This window comes from Larimichthys crocea, chromosome XXIV, assembly GCF_000972845.2.
Source record: "Larimichthys crocea isolate SSNF chromosome XXIV, L_crocea_2.0, whole genome shotgun sequence".
Classification (NCBI taxonomy): Eukaryota; Metazoa; Chordata; class Actinopteri; family Sciaenidae; genus Larimichthys; species Larimichthys crocea.
The window spans coordinates 209,224-230,812 of NC_040034.1; the positions used below are offsets into that span (position 1 = coordinate 209,224).

Genomic DNA, 21,589 nt, shown 5'->3' on the forward strand with positions numbered 1-21,589 from the left:
ACAAGTACTGAGAAATGCTACAGCGGCACAATGCATGCAAACATTTGCCAACACCGTGTCAGTGGAAGGGTGTTTCCCCTGTTAGGAAACTACTGTATGTGAACATGGGGAGCACTGAAACAGAGCCAGCACACACTAGGTTTGTGCTTAATATATCATATCTGTCATCTAACATTTGCAATCCTGTTTAACTAGGTCAGGCGGCCAAAAGAGCATGTTTGACTTCAAGCATAGATTTAAGGTTAGGATCAGGGTTACATTTAGTTTATTATATAACGAGTGTGTCGTAATTTGTATGTTCTGTATGCAAATTATGGTAACTTATAGATAAAGGCAGTACAATAGAAAGTACAGTATTTCCTTCTGGAGGTCGTTTAAAAATGGAAATGCTTAGATTGTGGAAGGGTCATGTTGTTCTCAATCCGCTAGAGGGAAGTGTTGCATTGATTATTCATGCTGCTGGATTTGGTGACCCAGAAATGCACTCTCAAACAAAAGCAGCTGTGGGAACCTTGGGGGGTCTATGTGTTCTCTAGTAATACCAATGTAAAAGTCCTTGTCAGTGTTTCCCAAAGAATGACTGTGTAACTATAGGAGGGGAGCGAAGGAGAGGAGAGAGGATGTATTTCTATTTCTAGTTGGTTATTAATAATTTCACCATTTACATTTACTTTCTTCTACCAGATAACGTCTCTCTGTTCCTTTGCAGCCTCTCAGCTGCCCAGAACTGGCTGAGCTCCTAGAGTATAGTTATTTTTTATTTCACCATTTTGATCCTATTTGATTTCTCGTCTTTTTTTATTAACTGTTGTGTGTATAAGCGAGTGTGTGTGTTTGTCTCCTCTTTTTAAAAAGATTATTTTTTGGCCTTTATTGATAGTACAGCTGAAGATAGACAGGAAGCAGAGAGAGGGAGAAGGACACGCAGTAAATGGCCGTCCGATGCGGGATTCGAACCGGGGCCAGCTGCAGCGAGGACTGAAGCCTCTACACACGGGGCGGCCCCTGTGTTCGCTTCTTACCGATTATGATTCTTTAAAAAAAATTTTTAATATTATATTTATCATAAAAAAATGTATTTTATCTTTTATGTATTTATACATAAGCCTCAAAAGCAAAAAGCAGGTTGACTGTAAACTAAAACACCAAAGATTTGTGCTGCATGAGGACGACTTTATGTTTCTTTTTATTGACACCCTTCATCAGTTCCTTCATATATTACAACAGTGTGCAAAGCAGAGACACTGAATGACTTTGAATCCCACATGAAATTCTTAATATAAAAACAAATTAGTAGTAAAATGAAATTTCTTCCAAAGCTCTACGCAGATTCTCAGTTTAGATACATACATGAAAGTGTTGCAATCATTTGAGACGTCTGACATCTGAAAATTGAAATAGGCAACTCTATAACCGGTGCTGACCAAGGACAGGCTTAGAGTTTGACAGCTGAATACAACATGTAACTTCCATGATTCATTAATGTTCTATAAGTATCATTTAAATCACAAAACATTTACAGGCCCTGTAAGCACAAATGGAATGAAACTAAGGGGAAAGAGTTCATTCTGTTAATGACTGTCACGTGTCAACATCATCTGTGAGGAAGAAAAATACAAAAAATAAAAATAAAAGGATGTTTTAACATTTAACATTTACGACAGCATGCTGACATGCTCAGAATGACAACACTGTTTATGGCACTGGATGAAAAACGACATTTATTACAGATCATTCTGAGAGGGCCGTGAACATGTGCATCCATCCGATTGGTGTTCCAGATATTTCGCTCAAGGTGGTGCCAGAGAAAACGTCAAAACAACCGAAACCTTTGGGATTTATTCTCCGCGCAACATGACTGCCTGTACACAATGTCATGGCAGTTAGGGGGCGGGAAGCTCAAATGTTGCAATCTGACAAATTGTTATAATTTCACCACCTGCTGATTGATCTGCAACTGAAAAGACAATGGATAGTGAAAATCCTGGAGGGACCTTAGGTCATATTTCAAAGTAAAACAACACATTTGAGCTGCCCGTAAGACACCCGCTAACCTTTAACCACTGGAAATATCGACACACACCTTGGACACACTCCTGAATTTCACAGTACATTGAAGTGGTGAAATTATTCCCAACGTTTATATGACTTGCAAAAAGACCACCGCGTGAATAATGCGAATAGCCGTTGAGGATATTTTTGTGTGGTGGGCCGACCAACCAGAGTGATCCCTATAGAGACCAGCAAAGCCTGGCTAAAATCACTGAAACACTGTTGAAACGGCCTGGATTGCATCAAACCGTGATTCATTTCTTTCAACAGCGGCAGTGCAATGATTTGTGAAGTGTGGAGGCTGAAATGTAACTTGCCGGCTCACTGAAAAGAAAAAGTGCAGCAATTTAAAAAAAAGAAGTTTAAAAGTATAAAACACTGTTGACATGCTGCTTGTGTGTTTGTGACGTGAATAAGAATCAGTGCACTTGATGCGGTTCCTCCCCAGTGGAAGCAGCTGATTTATTTCCCCATTAGTAAAGCTTGTGGCTGTGATGTTGAAGTATTTTTATGCGTCTATTCAGTTTGTTTTTGTTCACTGGTCACATTTTTTTTCCCCACCGCAAACCTCAAAGAATCTTCTAAATAACGTGTAAACTTCATATGTACCACGGTGGTGTGTGTGTGTATCTGCAGGTACACAAGGGCCCTGAGCTTATATTGTTATACAAAGAGCAGATGTACAAGCCCTTAGCGAGTCTGTGAGTCAAAAAGCAACAGATAGTGCATTTGTATCAGTGAAACACACACACACACACACATACATGCATCCATAAAGACACTTTCACTCACTCGCACACACACACACACTCTTACAAGTTGTTCTTGAGCCAGTCGAAGTAACCCCTGACCGCCCTCTTCCCCACATCGAATTCAAACGGCCAAGCTATAAAGCTGAGACATCCGTGGAAGCCGTCCTCGTAGTGGTCGCTGGTGACCGTGACGCCTGCGTCCTGCAAACGGCGCGCGTACATGAGGCCGTCATCCCTCAACACGTCATTCTCGCAAGTTAGGATGTATGCCCGAGGGCATTTAGCCAAAACCTCTGGTCCTGCTAACAACGGTGCTGCCCTCACATCCAGCAGCCCCGGCACCGCCTTCAGTACCCCCTCTGAACCCTTTTCCACAATCACAGGCTTGTAGCTCTTCTTGTGTTTTGGGGACAGGAGGACGGTCCAGTCTAGTCGCGCCCTCAGCTCTGGGGTGATTTTTGAGTGGTGCAAGGAGCTGTGATTGTTTGCCATAAACTGGGACTCCAAGTTGAGGTCAGCGCCGAGGTACTGCAGCCAGAAGCGGACCATTAGGGTCCGATAGAGGATGGGTATGTATTGGTTCTGCAAGTAGGAGGGGGTGTTGAAATCCAGAGCTTGGAGCACGGGGTAGATCAACGCCTGGACGCTGAATTTCACACTCATAGTGTCATCTGTTGAAATCTGGGAGATATATATATAAAAAAAAATGTTACACTGTTACACACATTTCTCCAGGAGATGACTTTTACTGTACCTCCTGAGAGACTGCAGCAGCCAGGTTCCCTCCAGCACTGTCACCTGCCACAGCCACACGCTCCGGGTCGACTGCATACCTGGCCAGAACCTCTGGGGACAAGAAGTGCTTGGCAGCAGCAAGGCAGTCTAAATACGGCACCGGGAAGTGCACCTCTGGATACAGACGATACCTACACAGACATTGGTTATAAATGAAAATTTATTGTAGGGTTTGAGCCACCAATTTTTTCACATAAAGATCAAAAATATTTATATCACCCGAGGCTCTGAAGGGAGCCGCGTTTTTTAAAAAGTTTACACAACCGTATCAGCGGTTGGTTTGCGTCGCTATGAGCGGAACAATGTTGAAACAGAAGACTGAGAAGCACTTACTCAACCGCGACCACGACAGTGTTGAGTTCGTCGGACAACATCCGGTTGATCGCATCATACGATCCCTTCTCTGAAAAAGTGAGAGGAACACGAAGGGAAAGTTAAAGTTGAGTTACCCATTTACTTGAAGGTTTATTGATAGATAACTGCACAGACTCCTCTTTATGAAATCTGGATAAATCATTTCCCTTAAAGGCAAATAAATCTAACATCTTACGTTCAATATTATAATTAAAAATACGATCAAATCTACATAATAAAGAGACATAGCTCAGAAAACTTTAATTTTTCCAAGTGAATTCAGGTGTAACAACACAATTAAAGACAGAAACCATATGCATGTTGTGCTACCAACACTAGCACCTGAATGTCTGTACTCACTGGCACTACCAAGGGCCCATCCTCCCCCGTGCAAAAACATCAACCCTCTCCTCAGATGGCCCTCTCCTCCAGCCGGGGGCTCGTAAACGCGAACCGGGATGCCGGCGAAAGTGATGTCGCTGACTTTCACTCCGGGCATGACCCCCGCACCGGACTCAGACCTCTTCACCATGCCATCAAAGCCATCCATGGACTGCCTGATTGACGTGATGTAATGGTCAAAGCCCAGCCAGGCCTTCAAAGAAGCCTGAAGACAGAGAAGGAGGGGGGGTAGTGGAGGAGTAAATAAAAAACAAGCCTGGTTTCTTAGATGAAGAGCGATAACAGCGGGTAGAAGAAAGGAATTCAAGAGGAGAAAAAAAAATGCATTCATCTTTTGGCAGAGACATGAGACACCGCTGTCTCACCCGGTCACCTCTGTCCTCCTGCTCTTTATCTTACTCTGTCTCCTCCCCGCAAAACATCTCTGACTGTCTCAATAGTTCAACCAAGGACAGCAGACACAGCAGCTTGGCACAGTGGGAGCGGGAACCAGCCAGCTAAACTCGACAGACAAGTTGGCATTCTTTTATAATAACATTAGTCTTTTATTGTTCCCTCAAGAAGTTTTGGATTTCAGTTAGAGACGCACGATCCAACGTTTTCTCTCCTGACACAGATTCCAATACCAAAACTTTTCCCCCCAAACTTAAAATCTGTTTAGATCATCCATCCATTATCTGTAACCACTTTGAGCTCTACGAGGTCATGGTGAGGCTGGAGCCAGCTGACTTAGGGCGAGAGGCAGGGTACACCCTGGACGAGTCGCCAGCTCAGATAACTATACCAACCAAACTCACATTCACACTTACGGCCACTTTAGAGTCTCCAATGAACTTATTAAGTGCATGTCTTTGGACTGAAGCTGGAGAGAACCCAATAAAGAACCCAGCTGAGGTTCAGGCCAGCTGTGTGCTAACCACTGCACCCATTTTTTTTTTTACATCACTGCAAGCAAATCATTCATCAGTCACGAGTCGGTGACCTGCCATGACCACACAGGAAACGCTACATTTCAGAACGATGTTGACACAGTTGATACCTGATCCGCTGAAAGGGGAATTTCACCGATTTTACACACCAAAGTCTGTTTACAGGTCTTTGGGAGGACAACTGTATCTGTGAAGAGCTTGTACAAAACCACAGGGAGCTGTGTGACGAATTGCCTCGATTGATGTCATCGACGGTTAGAGCTGAAGACTACAAGTTTGGGAATGAAATAAATCTGGGGGGTGTGGATTTTACAAAAAGAAGTGAGCTCATCTCTGCTTCAGGCCAGCGGCTCGAGACTACATTAGCAATTACTAGTATGACACACTCATCTACAAGTTGCATTGTGGGTAGTGTAGGCACCTGTACATATAACCCCCAAGTCTGACAGTGTTAGTACAACGCTAAATCAATAAAGTTTCTTTGGAGATATTTTATTTTTTACTTAGCTACTGTGCAATCAGTATTTTTAATCAAATAAGAGCCACGAATATATTGCTTCACATTTATCACACTTTTAACACATTTAATCCAAAATATTTAAACACAATGGCAGAAAAGTCTAGTAGCACTTAATCTACAATGGATTTTTTTTCCACTTCATTCCTAAAAAAAGAGAAAAGATATTATTAAATATTAATAGACTTGCACAAACAGTATTATTTGCTTTGGAGCGAACCAGACTTACTAGACTAACACCATTACTCTTCACCTAAAGAGACAAATAGAACAAAGTTGAGGGTGAACTGGTTCATGGAGTGCAAACTCAAGGTGCTTTTACATAACACATCTCATCCACACGTTTACACACAGTCTCCTGATTAATGGACAAACCTGGCTGAGCTCAGAGGGTCAAAGTCCTCCATATTTATTGTCCTCACACAAAATAAACTCCCCGGGCCTTGCAGCAGATTAGCACCATAACAGACAGTGTGACGGTTTTGAAATCAAACTGTCCGTACGCTGAAAAAGCTCTTTCACAAAGTTTGGACATTTCATCATTCGGTTACTAAAGAGCATGAAGCATGAAAGGACTGTCAGATGCATGACAAGCACATGATGTAGAGACAGATCAGGACACAGTGTGCCTCAGATTTATTTATTTCTTTTTTTGACTTTTCTGTCTGATAAGTATTGTAATAACTGTAATAACTGTAATAATTACACTATTACATCAGCTGTGGCTGCAGAACAGGCAAAACAACATGCACAGAGGGAAGGAGGGAAGGCTTTTGTAAAGATCAGATCATGATCACAGGTATATTTGCACACCTGCTGCATCTGTTTTTCATGCAGTCATGCAGCACATGTATCAGGATTTATCCCCAAATATATATATATGAAAAAAAATTCTTACCAGGTGCATGGTTGCACGGAATCCAGCATCCATCATCATCAACTTCCACGGCTCCTGGATGGCATCAGGCAGCGGGATGTAAACATAATAGGCGAACGCCACCGTTAATAAGCCGGTAACAACAACCGGGAGCAGCCTCATCTTGTACCTGTCAGTGTCTCCCCTGATCTGAGCTGGATGCAGCTGATCCTCTCTGATATGTCAGTGGTGGGACTGGAGGAGGGCCAGTACACAGCTGGTACTAGAAATTACTTAGTGGCACAGATAAGGATGAAGACTTCCGTTGGAAATCTTCAAAATAAAATCTTTATTGACGTCCCTTTTACACTGAACCTGTTATTACCTGATCAATTAACTAATTAACTGATTGAAAGGCTGCAATCAAATATTTAACATCTGGATCTGTTCACAGCATATATGTCGTTTTGAATGAAGCCCTTAGTCACATCACTTTACATTTATTAATTTTGTTTTGCTGGTATAAATAATATAATCATGATAAATGTATTTTGGAATTGGTATCATGATGTTCAGCCTGAAACCTAATTTTGTCTTTAGAAAAAAAAAAGACACGATCCACGCTTTTATTTTGAAGACAGACAAACAACAGGGCATCTGGGAAATGAAGTTTTCTGTAGCAGTTGTTGGCGTCATTGTATTACATGTGTGTGGCCACGCAGAGGCACAACAGAGCTGCATACTGCAACTACTGGAATAAGAAGAAGGTTGGCTGGGAGGACTTCTTTATTAATGTTCTGAAAATGCAGATTTAATCTTTTTTTGCTTTGCTTTATTTTGAAAAAAATGATGAAACCTGTGGAGTTCATCTTCTGTTTCTAATGTCAGAAGTACAAAATGATTGTAAAAAAAGGGGCCTACTTTTTTAGTCTCACCAAACCAGTTTAAAAAATGTGAGATTAAGATTAAGAGGTAAATGTTCTCTTACATAACGGCGTTAGATTTAGAAGTGCAATCTCAAAGCTCAGAGTGCCTTTATGTCAGTGATGGCACAGGGGCAAGAAAAGTGTGGAAAAAGACAAAAAGTGTAACTGAAATCAAAGTTTAAACACAGCATAATTTATTAACTTATTAATTATTACAATGTTGCAGAACAAAGCGTTGTCTTGCAGACTGTTAGTTGTGATTTTAGGGGGAAACTTATGTCACTGTACGCCTGCTAATGTGTTTTCCTCACTGAGTTTTGATGCCTTTTATGTGTAGACATCAATACTGGGCTGAAGTCTTACTGAAATAGATTACTGAGTGCAAGTTGTTGGAGAAAGATCAGACCCATCATGACCGTTCACAGGCTATAGATCCCTCTACCTCCTTACCTTTCTGTTGTTCCAGCTGTTTTTATATAAAGGATGTCCACCCACCAAGCAGAGCTGATTTGACGCTGCTGGAAAATCTTTGGAGTAATTGGAATTGATCGCAGCGATAATTCAACATGATCTTTTGGTATCGCTTGTATTTAATCGAAGTACAGAAAAGAATCAGAAGGAAAACATCAGGGAGGAAAGTGTCATGCAACAAAAAGTTCCCAGCCAAATTCAAACCGAGAACATTGCAATTACACGGTATGCATCGTGGACTACAAACGCAGCAGTGATACCCCGTGACTGACTTTCAATATTGGTCTGAATCCATGTCACAGTCACAGAAAGCCACAAAGCAGCACAGTACAGCCAACAGTGCCACGACTGACAGTGCAGACAGGGCAAAAAGTCTCCGTGTCACTCTCTCTCTCTCTCTCTGGGCTATTTATTGCTTTATGTCTTCCCACGGTTTAACTTTTAAATGGACACTGTCTGTCCCTGGTGGCCTTGTGTGAGAATGTAAACAAACATCAGAGCCGATGAGGATCTGACCCCAGCAGTGGGCTGGTTTTTCCAAAACACAGGAGCCAGACCACCGGACCATGTCAGATTAGCCTCTTAGAAAGATCTGAATGGGGTTCTCATGAGAAGATATGAAATGTCATTTACTCGAAATCATGATTAGTAACATTTTTGTATATTATTATATTTTAAAAATTGTCAATTTATTTGAACGATTGCCCTATTGACTTTGCAGTTAATGTGCCCTGCAAGAAGTACTGCATAATGACCCTGTACACCAACTACAAATGGCTTTCGAGACTTTAAGAAATAGTTATTAGGAATTAGACTTATATACATTATTTCCAAGAGTTAGCTGAGAAGTTCAACACCACTCTCCTGTGTATCCGTCCTTTCATGGAGTAAGGCAAGTGTAGCATAGCATAAAGACTGGGAACAGCAGAACATCCGAAGCTCACTAATTAACTCATTGGTGTCCTGTTTAATTACTACATGCCAAAAACCGACGTGTTAAAAATGGTAAGTTGTGGTTTCATGGACTGTTTTAATGGCCCGAAACCAGTTGCCAGGTAACCAGCGGAGACTCCAGAGGAGTTACTGGTTTCAGCCAAGAAATAATCTGGCGCATAAACCCCTATCAGTTTAACACTTAGGGGGGGGACTGAACATATGACATTTAACGTGTTAAGTGGCGAGCTTTAAAGGTGCTACATTTTGTTTTTGGACATAGCCAGGCTAGCCGTTTTTTTTTTTTTTTCAATTTGCTTCCAGTCGTTACGCTAAGATAAACTAATCTCCTCCCGACTCCAGCTCCAGACATAGGGAAAATGAAACAAGATGTTTTCTGCTATTTAAACTTAATCTGAACGCAGCTGCCGTTCTTCATCGTGCACAAAAAACTACAAACTTTATTTATTTATTTATTTTTTTGCAGCCATCTTGAAACCCTAAATCCTTCAGTGGGTCAGTGTTTCACACTCCAAATATCACAGACGCAGATGCCATCTCGCTCTCTTTCCAAAAAAGCCGTCTGGACGAGAGCGTCAGCAGAAAGTTTAAATTGTAAACGTTAATGTGATATATGTGTGTGTGTGTGTGTGTGTGTGTGTGTGTGTGTGGTGTAAAGAGTATGCATTAAAATTCCCTCTTCCTGCACCCCCCTCCCTCTTTCCTCTCCCTCCTGTGTGTTGGTCTGGCGTCTCCCTCCAGTCTGTGGTATGGAGGGCAGAGAAGGGGGCCTCTCTTGTGTCACTGACTGGAATTACACTTATGGTCATTTAACATGACTAAGTGCATGAGGCAGAAATGGAGGTTTTCCATTTCACGCGGTGCTGCCTCCTCTTGGTTCAGCCTCTTTCTTTTTTTTTTTCAAACACTGTCTTTACATGTTTTGGAGCATGAAATAATGGGTATGGTAAGAACGAACTGCTGTGCATCTAGTATTGTGAAAGCCTTCAATGAACCAGAGGAGGACTTAGAAGATGCAAAAGATGTCAGTAACCTGCTGCGAGTAGAAATTCAAAAAGGAGAGAGCTAATTAGCACTGATGAAAAGAAAATGCATGAGTTTTTTTGTCATTTAGGTCAAAAGCACAGCTTGGTCCATTAACTAGAGACTCAGACACTTTTGCACAGATAATTTATGTAATGTTGTCAGCTGATGTGCATGTAAAATCAGGAACGTTCTCCTTGAATATGTGTGGGATTTGCTGATAAGGGCATGAACCGAACCCATACATGTGCAGGATTTAGGCCTGTGCTTCTGTTCGTGTGCAGCATCAACGACAGTGTGTCACAGAGACACAGAGGAGAAGATAAGACTTCCCCTCCGGTGCACTTCCAGAAATGTCAGCTGGGGAAAAAGTGGAGAATCGTTACAACTTCCTAACAGGATCCTTTTCTGCAGGTGAGGCTAAACCTGCCACGAGCTAACATGAGGGTAAAGTAATATTTCACTTAAAATCTAATATGGAATGAATTCAGGCTGAACACAGACACTGTTCAAGCTGATTGGAGTCTTTACATACGCGCATACTGCAATTTATTGCAATTTTGAGGTACGAGTATTTACCTGAGCATTCAGTATTGTAGTCTTACTACTTTCTTGACAGTTATAGTTATGAGTAACTTTAAATATGAATATTTTATCTCCAAATATGAATCAATTTTTCTAGATTTTTTCTTCTTTTTTCCCCCCTGAAAGCTCAACATACAGCACTGGCAGCAGCCATTCAACAACAAAATGAGCAGTATGTGTATTGCCACCTAACATACATTCGTTGTGTCTCTGTGTTAGAGTTCATAGAGTTAAAGGTGTTCATAGATCATTGTAAACAAACCTCCTATATGGGTGCTTGTGTATGTTGTCACACGGTGACAATAATGTATCGAGGTATTTGGGAATGTCATGGACAGCAGACCAGTTGGTATGCTTCAGCTGCAGCCACAGACTCTATTTCTGAAATGACAAATAACAACCTGTTGTTGTTATTCTGGCCTCCGCAAAGCGAGAGGTGTCGCGTCTGAATGGATGGGAACAGGAGCTGGATCGGTTTTGTGCTCGGCGGCATGCTGTTATTGGTGCAAGGCGTTCAAGTACACACTGTTCCTTAATTGGTTGAAGGCTATTTGCTCCACTGCTGATGAAATACTGTCATAATCTTAGTGGAAGTGGAATCCTTAATTTTTCATCTCTACTGCAGTTTTTGTTCCTACAGAGTATTTGGCTTTATTATCTGCAGTCTAAGTCTCTCTAAGTGCTGCTATAGCGTTATGCTGTGACGTTGCTAATCTGTTTTAAAGTGCAACGAACACTTTGTGAATGGATTGTTCACATTATCTTCCTTTTATGTGTGCAGCTTGGTGGCATGCAACAGAAAAGAAAAGAGAGGAACTCTAACATATTGACTGTGTATCATGCTGCTGCCTGTGTATTATGTAAATTAATGAATTCATTTAACTGACCACAAAGTGTTGCAATGGAAAAATGCATCGTTTTTATCTTCTTGCACACATCTGGTAGAGAAAATCTCTTTTTAGCCGCGCTGGTGGTGGTAGTGTGGCGTTTGGGATTGGCAATATCTGTGTGATGGTCAGTTTTGTTGGCAGTCCACCCACTCTGGTTGAAAACTATCTGATGGATTGCCCTAAGATTTCGTCATCAGCAGGTTGACATTGTTGACAGTTTGTTTTTTTTCTCAGTGATATGTCTTGACAACTGTTGGCTGGATTACCATAAAAGACAGACATTAATCTCCCCCCGTCAGGATGAACTCTGACCCCTTTCGAAATTTCAAACTGTCCTCAAAACGTGACACGAGTACAGCTGAGGTTGATGACGTTCCCATCAACCTCGGCTGTACCTTCTGTTTAGTGCCAGCTGGCGAATATCAGCATGCTTTCACACTAAAATAAGATGGTAAACATGGTAACTGTACTGTGAAATGCTGACATGGCTATGAACTTTTTTGACATCCTACTTCTGTTTTGACTTTTTGACGTCACATTTATTGCACATAATGTATTGGAAATGAATGGATAAGGAATAAGGAGGTTACAGTCTATTCACATAAGTCTTCTTCTGAGTCACGGTGCCAGGCCAGCTGACAACAAGTCAAAGAGATTTTCCGAATCTCATTTACTGTATTAAATGCCCACACAAAACAGCCAGAAGCAAAGGCAGGCACTGACTAACACTATCTGCAGGAATGGATTAAATCTTTTGCTTTATTATCAGCAAGAGGAGGAGGAGGTATAAAGTTAAAACAACATAGTCTAATCTCTCTACGGTATTGATCTGCTCTTAACCGGTTCATTTGTAGAGGTGTGGAGAGGTTTCACACGCTCTTTATCACCAGTTTCGCAATTTCTCCGTCCATTTTTTTTCATCAAAGTTCTCTCTTCTACTTCCAACAACTTCTTTCCACCGAACGACTCAGAGCCAGCTCATATCTAGTTACCGTAAGATTAAAGTTTTCCACTGGTCTCCTGGGGATCCTGGACTTGAAAAGACGGATGGTATTCGCCGTAGCCAGCAAGCAGCAGATAACGCATCAAGACTTTGCGCATCCAACCGTTTGGAAAAAGCATCAGGCTTGGCAGCCAGCCTGGGCAGAGAGAGGTCAAAGGTCAAGCGTCGTATAGGGTCTGATGTGGACGGCCACATGCCTCAGCGCTGACCTTTTACCCCCCCCCTGAGTTACACGAGGACAGTGCGGTACTGTTCTGCTCACCACACAAACACACACCCACGCTCACACACACACACACAACCTCATTATGACTCTTCAATGGAAACAGTGGCAAATGAAAACAACCACATTAAAGACGATACAACAGAGCTCATAAGACTGCGTGGATTAACATCGCAGCTGTGATTGAGCGTGGATTAAAAATCATGTAGATGAACATGCACACACACACACACACACACACAAACATTTGACCTCCCACTTCCTCCTTGGCATACTCAGCCGCCGCCCCGTCCCACTCCCATGAGCCTCCCTCTGGTTTTAAATGGGATCCTGATGTTCTGTTAACCAAAACCCCCAACCCCCCCCCCTCCCCATGTTCCCTTCAGCCAGAACCGAGGCTGTTAAACGCGGTTTCGCACTCCTCCCCTCGTCCTCAGCTGCCGCAGAGCGACGCTGACAAGAGGCAGCTGTTGCGGTGGTGAGAGGGTGTGATTGATGCAGTAGGCAGCAACCAGAGAAGATACATAGATAAACAGGCAGAGTCTCAGACATATGGCGGTGGGGGTGACTCTCAGAATTGCACAGTCACGTGATAAATATGTGAGCGATTGCCGTTTTATTAGCACATAAGTCTGCGGTTGTGGCTTTTGGGGGATTCTTCACGCTAATTTGTAGCTCGGGTGCTTCTAAACATGCCAGGGTAAGATCATTTGGATACAGGAGCTGCAGTGGAGGACCTGAGAAGCTGAAGAACCAGGCTTGAAGACAGGAAGAGCGCTTTTTAGTGTGGAGAAAGAGCCAGTTTAGACAGCTGGTATCATGCAACGCTCTAATAAAACTCTTCCCCTTTAACTAACAATTCCCTGCGGAGACAAAAAAACCCCAAATCTCACAAAGACACAAAACGATACAAATGCACAGTTTGCAACAGCACACACACACACATATGCTGGCAAGTGGGCTCACCTTGTAAAAATACATGTGCAGTGAAGGGTTTTATTAACTGTGGCTTTGTAATAAGCTCGCCTCTGCCTGCCAGATTCAGGCCTGGATTGGTTGAACGTGTGTGTGTGTGGGTGTGTGTGTAGCGAGATTGTGTGTGACCTCTTTTGTCCTTGGCTCTATATGCGATGCTGTATTTCGGGCATCTGTTGCTTTCAGCAGAAGCTCAGATCCAGGTGGCTTGTCCTTAAGGCAAGCTCTCGTGTGCACGGTATATATGTGTGTGTGTCATATTCGCGTCGGTGTGTGAGGTGCTGAGTGACACTCCCTGCTCCACTTTGTCAGGATGTGTCAGCGCCTCCCGTTGCTTTTTCTTTTCATCCCTCCAGCCGTCTCTCCTTCATATCTTTTTCAGCTCTGTGTTGCAGCTTCAAGCTCAGGATGGTCCTATTTAGATTTTTGCCCGAGATGTTTTTTCGTTTCTCGGAGATAAAGCCGGCCCGCTCCAGGTCCTGAGATTTCTCTCACAAAGGGTTTTGTTAACGGAGCTGCACTTGTTATGAGACAAAGACAGCCTCCAGCTGCTTATTGGTTTCAATTAGCATTGCAAGCAATTCATTTTATGGAGAACAACACATCGAAGGTGCAATTTCTCTCTCTGAATGCGTCTAACTACTCACCTGGTCTTGTATCTAGCCACAAAGACAGTTTTTTAGTTTTATTTACCCAGCATTTTAAGATATTTATCTACAATATTTCTGCTTTCAAAGCATGACGGAGGTGAGAGGGAATTTAGTTTGAATCCATAAAAAAACACACTAAATGCATGGGCTTTCGCTTGGCCAACTAACTAATGCTTGCCAAAAGTAGCTGGCTTAGGCTGACTTGCAAACCATGTTGAACCAACATGTCTCTACGGTGGTCCAGAATGGACACATCTACACACTAGCTCCAGATATAAAGGCTCAAAACGAGGGGGTTGCAATCAGAAACTACACCTCTAGATGCCGCTAAATCCTCCACACTGATCCTTTAATAGAAACTTGGTTGATAGTTCAAATGCTTCTTAGCGAGTGATTGGGAATATTATTTCTGGACAAATTTGTTGCTGCTGAATTTTTATTCGGCACATACAATATTCAGAGACTCTGCATCTAAACAATGTATAATATTAATAAGAAGGGCTGTGTTTTGGGTAATCGTTAAATGTGAAGCTTTGTCGCTGTTTGTCACTGGGTGCAATCCATGTGGTAATGTATCTGGGAAGTGTTCCCGGGCATTGCAAACTAAATTAGCTGAAGGGTAAAATTGTATTCTGCTCTCTGCTGCCATCAGGGACTCGTTACGTAAGCGGTTTAAAATGTTTAAGCAACTTCTTGTTGTCCCTCTATCTGGTCCTCTTCCTGTAATGCATTAGCGTTTATTTTTAACCTGTGGGCAGAACAAGGTACAGTCCAGCATGTGCGCGTGCACACACACACACACACACACAACTTCCCAGGGGTATACGGACACACACACACACACGCACACACACATAAACAGGTCTTGTCATGTGATGCAGGCCTTGTGATAGTTGATGTTGTTATAGGAGATACATTCCAGCGGCTTTTGGAGGGGGGGATCTTTGGTGTGTGTGTGTGTGTGTGTGTGTGAGAAAGAGTGAGAGAGAGCTGGAGTGCTTTAAATCAAATCTACCGCACATCGTCCATCAGCAGGTCTCACTCTCACTCATCGGCACGGTAACTTCACACCGCCAACGACGCAACCACAGACCATATCCCATTTTAGCCGTTTTTTTCCCCCCCTCCTCGTCTTGGGTCATCTGCTAAAACTGCGGTTTCAAGTCCACCATCGAGCGGCGCCGGGGTCCTCAACGCCTCTCATAACATTGATGGAGGACACAGGAGTCCCATCAACCCCTCTTGTCCATGTGGATCTAATAGCAGAGGTCATGCATGTGTAACTGGGGAGGGATTAGAGTCTCTATAGAGCAGATTTCCATCACTTTCTATTAACGCGACACGGAGGCAGCGTTCTCCGCCTGAAGCCAATGTGGCGGCTGTTACATCCAGTGGCCTGTCCAACTCAAAAACATATCTTCTTGTCTACATTTATAAACTCAAACTATATCAAGATCTGCAGTCTGTGCTGTAGTCGACTACCTGGTCTCCATAGAAACACAGATTTTGAGCACAGAGGTCTCCAAATAAGTGGTGCGGTTAAACTATACCTGCTGTCTGATGTGAATACTGTATTTCAGTTTGATAATTCATAATTCATTGATTATTGAAAGAAGGCATAAATCTCACGCTGCTTAGACTGCGGTTCTCACAAGACTGTTAAAACCTGGAGCGATGACTTCTTGAACGTGGAGGTGAAACTATAAATGATTCATGACGCGGATCATTAAAAGCTACGGATGAGAGCTCGTGTGGACCCTGTTTTGTTGTTGATTTAGTGTTAAACTATATAACTGTCTTCGATATAATGACTGTAATCGATAAAGGCGCCCCCAAATCTCACAAATTCACAGTATGAGTAAGAGTACCTATCCTCCTCCAAATGATGACAAGGAATCATGTAATTGAGCCACACAACAAAACAAGGAGGGGAGGTAGATTTCCATAATCTCAAAATAACCCGTTTAGCTACAACCATCAATTAAAGCCTCTTGTATGACAGGTTCAGGGAGCGTTTATAATAACCCAAAACAGCAAGTATGCAGTCCAGGTTGATTTGTTGGATGTTTGGTTGACTCGCAGATGTTTAAACTGGTATTACTGGTTGTGTTGTGGAGCTGAAATGATCAGTTTATTAGATGATGTGTCAATCATTGAAAACTATTCTACAAAAACTTTGACACGGTTAAAGGTCCGGTGTGTTTAGGATTTAGTGGCACCTGGCAATGAAGTTGCATGTTGCATACATGAATACTTTCCCACGCCTCAACCTCTTCTTCCAACCATGCAGGAAAACACTACAAAATTCATATACAAAACAAAAGGTTGTGTTTAGATCAATGTTTGTGTGGTTTGTCTGCTCAGGGCTACTGTAGAAAAATTGGTGGTGCAACATGGCGGACCCCGTGGAAGAGGACCCACTCTCTCTGTAGATATAAAGGCAACAATTCTTATTTTCAGGCGATTATACACTAATGAAACCAGAGAATCTAACACACTGGACTTACTTTAAGTAATCTTTTACGCAAAAAAGCTAGCATCTTAAATTTCCTTTGTTCCCTAGTACAGTAAATCAAACATATCTGGAGTTGTGAGCAGTTAAAGGACCAGTGTGCAGGATTTAGTGACATCTCAGCGGCGTAATTGTTGCCTCATCCTCTCTGGCTGTAGAAAACTCAAAGTCTAGAGCTGGTGTTTGGTTTTTATCCATTCAGGGCTACTGTAGAAAGACGACGGACTCCGGTGGAAGAGGCGTCTGTACATATAAAAGATATAAAAGCCTCCTTCTAATGGTAACAAAGCCTTATACACTAATGACAACAGTTATACATATCATGTTACGTTTACACTTGCAAACAGAGCCCCTTAAATCTTACACACCGGACCTTTAATCGAGCCATTTGAAGATGTCTGTTTATCATTTTATCTGCCAAAATTATCAACTGATTGACTGATTGATTGCTAATTATTAAATTTATATAAATATCATATATTATATGTGATGTATTTTGACATATACAGGAATAAAGTTGTACAAATACAAATACTATGTAAAGTACACACATTTCAAAATAAAATGCAACAACATAGAACTATATTTGGTTGAATGCATGACTTACTTTGTCGGTAATATTAAGTAAACTGTAGTATACAGACTAAAAACTGTGCAGCCTGTCACTCTACTCGAGCCCCCGCCCCGGCTGTTAACGGGAACTCCCCCTAAGTTCCCCGGTTCTCCTCTCTCTGCTCATTCTCTCCGTGAGCTGTCACACACACACACACACACACACACACACACGCTTACTCATACGCATACACACGGAGTCGCTGTACGGTGGAGCACACGTCTGCTCTCTCTCTCTCTCGCCGTTCCCCGGTTACCGGAAAAAAAAAAAAAGAAGCGTCCGTTAAAAAAGATTTCGCAGTCTGCGGCGAGCCTCGTCGTGACAGAGTTTGGAAAGGAGGAGTGAAAGAAGGGAGGTGTGAGGAGGGAGAGAGAGAAGAAAAAAAAAAGGTAGGAGATGAAAATGTTTTCTCTTCTCTGTGTTTAGAAACTTTACCGTGTGTTTACCGTCCGGTAATCCTTTTAGGATATCGCGTGTGTCGCCAGCATCAGAATTTATTTATTATTATTTTTATTATTTTTTTTTTGGGAATAACTAGGGCGTGTTTATTGAAGTATTTCTGTTTCTGCACGCGCGTTTGTGAGCGTGCGTATGTGTATATATATATATATATATATATATATATATGTATATGTGTGTGTGCGCGCGCGTGTGCGCGCGTGTTCACATTAGAGAGAGAGAGGGGGGATCCTCCTGTTGTGTCACAGGAAGTTTGGGAGATTGCATGCTCAGATTTGTAGCGGATCATTGAAGTGGTGGTGGTGGTGGTGGTGGGGGTCCATCCTGCCTACTGCAACATGCAGCCAGGTCTCATATGAGGCAAGTCTGACCCCCCTCCTCCTCCAGGCTGTTTTTAAAGTGTGCACAGGTAACTTTAACATTTTAAGTGACATCTGTTTGTTTAGGATTCAGGCGAGTGTGTCGCACAAGTGCAATAAGTGAGTTGTGTTTGGATACCTGAGCAGAAAGCACTTAAAAACAAACTTATTCTTATTATAAATTTTGCAGTGTTATTGGCAATAATGTGTCTTAAGATCCTGTTGTTCTTTACTCTACAGCACGGTTCAGTCGCTGCAGAGCTGCAACGCGGAGACAACTCAGGCGCTTTACATGAGGCAATTTAAAAATGACATTTAAAAACAAGGCCTGCATACACAAATGTGGTGCTGTGCAGCTTATCATTGCTGTGTGTGTGTCCTTCGAAGATCCCATCATTTGTTTGTTTCTCTGCATATGCGCATATATATGTATATACATATGAGTGTGTGTGTGTGTGTGTGTGCCCGTCTGGTGATATCCTGTCAGATCCTGTGAGGTGGGGGTCAGTCACAGGGTCTCCCCTCTGGAATTCTCCTAGAATAGATGTGACACACACACACACACACACACTTTGAGCGACATCTCCAGTCAGTCATCTTAATGTCTTTTAATTATGACCTGTAATGACCTCGCTGCTTTGATTTCAAACCGTGTAAGGCTGCTAAGCTCCTGATCCTGAAATGCACTTTTATTTCAAAGCCCCATAAATAGACGATGACGCCCTCTTCTCCCCGATATAAGTTTTCTTTACGTGCATCTGTGTTGTCGTAGTCCAGTTAAATCAGTTTGTGTGACTGCGTGTTTTGCCTCTGGACCTGTTATTCACTCCTAAAGGTGTATGAGTCAACCTATTGTTCAAATAGCTAAGGTGTTAGGAGTCCATTAGTAACTGTGCGTCACCGTTTATTGCTATACTTTTCTTTTATGTTACTTTTTATTCACGCGATGGCCAGGATGTGTTGCTCAAGGACGCTGGAAGTGCGGACAAACGTGGCGCTTGATAGGTCTTTTTGTTGTACGGCAATTCTTTTTCTGCTACTTATAGACAGCGGAGAGCGACAGGAATGAGTCAGAGAGGATACGTTATAAGAGCGACGAACCAGTGCTCTCTTGTTTCTCCCTGTCCTGTTCAGTGGATGTGTCTGTAAGATGATGGATGTTTGAAAATGTCATTGAGTGTGTATGTGTGTGTGTGTGTGTGTGTGAGAGAGGATCTTGTCCGTCGTAACTCGAGCCTGGCTGGACACACTGACTCTTGGAAGGCCACAAAGACCGCTCGCTTCGCATGAACTGTGGGGAATGTGGAAGTTTGTGTGTGTGACAGAGAGAATAAACATCCCATCACCAACCGCACGACTAAAAGACGGTCTCACCTAAGGACGACACTACCATTGTGATCATAAAAACAGTTAGGACAGACCTCAAACTGAAGCTATCAGTCAACAAACAGATGAGCTGATTGACAAACTTATTTAAGACTGATTTAAGTCATTAATGAGGCAGAAGTACCCAACAGCCTCGGGCTCCAGCTTCTCAAATATGAGGATTTTCTGCCCTGTGAAATGTAGGCATGCACTAATACGGCTCTACCAATAGTAATTCTTAATGTTCAACTAATTGATTAATTAATTAGCAGCTTCGGTCACAATTCAACACCCCCCTAAATCAAAATGTGTATACCTCACTGCATTGGGAGCTGATTGGTCGAAGCCATTAGTCACTCTTGTATTGACATTGGCTCACCGCAACAAATGAGCGAGACAGAAGAGGAAACAACGGTGATGTGAGAATACAGTTTAAATGACAGAACAATGCCCGCTGGCAGAAACGAGATGAATAAGGCGATATTACGTTGCACGATGGATTGTCTCTGAGCTCAGAATTCAGTGACCCTGTACGACTGAATAAAGAGGAAATCGCTGATATCAGGACAAAGTTTTCTTCATCTGTAACGTCTAGGGGTGTCGCAGTGTCAATTATCCTTTTTTTTAAATATAGAAAATCAGATGAAATGAGCTCTCAGTTTCAAGTATTGAAATCAAAAGGCATTACCGCAGTTTCTGCAGGTGAGTTGTAAAGTACCCTTCTGCCATCGAGTGACTCTTCCTTTTGTTTTTGTGTTAAACACTTTGTTCCCCCGTGTTGAGTTAAAGTTACGTGAATAAATTCAGTTTAAAATGATTGAAATCTGACTATGTGGCCCAGGCCCTCTTCCTCCAGGACCGCTGAGGCCAAAAAAAAGAAAGTGAATGACAAACAGAGAAAGACGAAAATGTCGCGAAGAGACAGAAAACATAAGAGATTAACCGAGACGCTGATAAAGATTCACTATATTTCACCAGATGAGTGAGACGTTTTAAACTTACATGTTCATCCCTGGCATGGGGCCGCCCATGGAGTTGGGAGGAGGCCTCATACCTCCGTAATTCTGTAAAAAACACGTTAAAAAGACGATAAGAACAACCGAGAGAAGCTGCGATGAACAACAGACAAGCCTGAGCTGTTGTGGTGAGATCAACAAAGAACAACAACATATGAAAACACACATGTCTGGTTGAGATCCAGTATGCTCTATAATGATCAGAATTAGAGCTGCAGCGATTAATTGATTATGATGATGATGATGATGGTTTCAGCTTCTCAAATGTGAGCATGTGTTGCTTTTGGATATCTTCCACGTATTTTATTGGTTTACGATGTTTTCTAGACCAAGCAAGTCATTGACTAATAGAGAATACGATCATGAAAATAATCATTAGTTACAGCTGCTATACCTTTGGGATCTGGCATGATGTTAGTCACATTTTCCACCATTATTTGACATTTCATTCCCTGACATTAATTTACCAAAAGACATATTAGAGCGATTAATACTGCTACTTGCTAGTGTGTGTGGTTTTTAGAGAGAAATCATATCATTTGTAAATGACACTTCATATGAGTAACGTATATGTCTTCACCGTTCCTGATGGATGGACAGATGCAGAAGAATGCTACTGATGTGAAACATGATGTTAAAGTAGCTCAGGGCCAGACATCTACTCCATGTGTAAACTTAACCCACTGGTGGAAAAAGGAGTATATTCACACTTAGAGGAGAGCTAGAGGTCATGCAGTTTACACCCTCTGGTGATCAGCTGTAGCTGTGATCTTCCTCCAATATCAAAGGATTTCAGTGCTTATAATCTCAGCATCGGAGGCAGATTTGTCATTCTCGATGCCAAAATGATGACATATCAAAAGATGCTGCCTTCTCCTATTATTATCCTTGTTTAAAGAGCCACTCGT

The 21,589-nt window shown here is 42.3% G+C and overlaps 2 protein-coding genes across 3 annotated transcripts in view; one reads left to right on the top strand and one right to left on the bottom strand.

Moving 5' to 3' along the window:
- Nucleotides 1–1,167: 1,167 nt before the first annotated feature.
- Nucleotides 1,168–6,964, bottom strand: nceh1a (neutral cholesterol ester hydrolase 1a). The gene is made up of 5 exons (XM_010732193.3): nucleotides 6,700–6,964; nucleotides 4,314–4,560; nucleotides 3,933–4,002; nucleotides 3,559–3,730; nucleotides 1,168–3,485 (listed from the first exon to the last, which is right to left on the bottom strand). Exons 1-5 carry the CDS (start codon nucleotides 6,838–6,840, stop codon nucleotides 2,865–2,867), a joined length of 1,251 nt encoding a protein of 416 aa, XP_010730495.3. The 5' UTR covers nucleotides 6,841–6,964; the 3' UTR covers nucleotides 1,168–2,864.
- Nucleotides 6,965–17,536: 10,572 nt separating this feature from the next.
- Nucleotides 17,537–21,589, top strand: part of ppp2r3a (protein phosphatase 2, regulatory subunit B'', alpha) — a 56,898-nt gene continuing 52,845 nt past the window's right edge. Inside the window, exon 1 of one of the 2 annotated variants that reach the window (XM_019269909.2) lies at nucleotides 17,537–17,871. The gene's annotated coding sequence lies outside the window, so the exon portion shown is untranslated. The remainder of the gene's footprint in view (nucleotides 17,872–21,589) is intronic. The other variant, XM_019269910.2, reaches the window with a different exon arrangement.

Excerpts from the sequence above, each read along its gene's own strand:
- nceh1a (XM_010732193.3), bottom strand. The coding sequence starts at position 6,840 with ATGAGGCTGCTCCCGGTTGTTGTTACCGGCTTATTAACGGTGGCGTTC. Across the intron at positions 4,003-4,313 it reads ATGGGCCCTTGGTAGTGCCA|AGAAGGGATCGTATGATGCG; the intron begins GTGAGTACAGAC and ends TCACTTTTTCAG. Across the intron at positions 3,486-3,558 it reads CTGCTGCAGTCTCTCAGGAG|ATTTCAACAGATGACACTAT; the intron begins GTACAGTAAAAG and ends TATATCTCCCAG.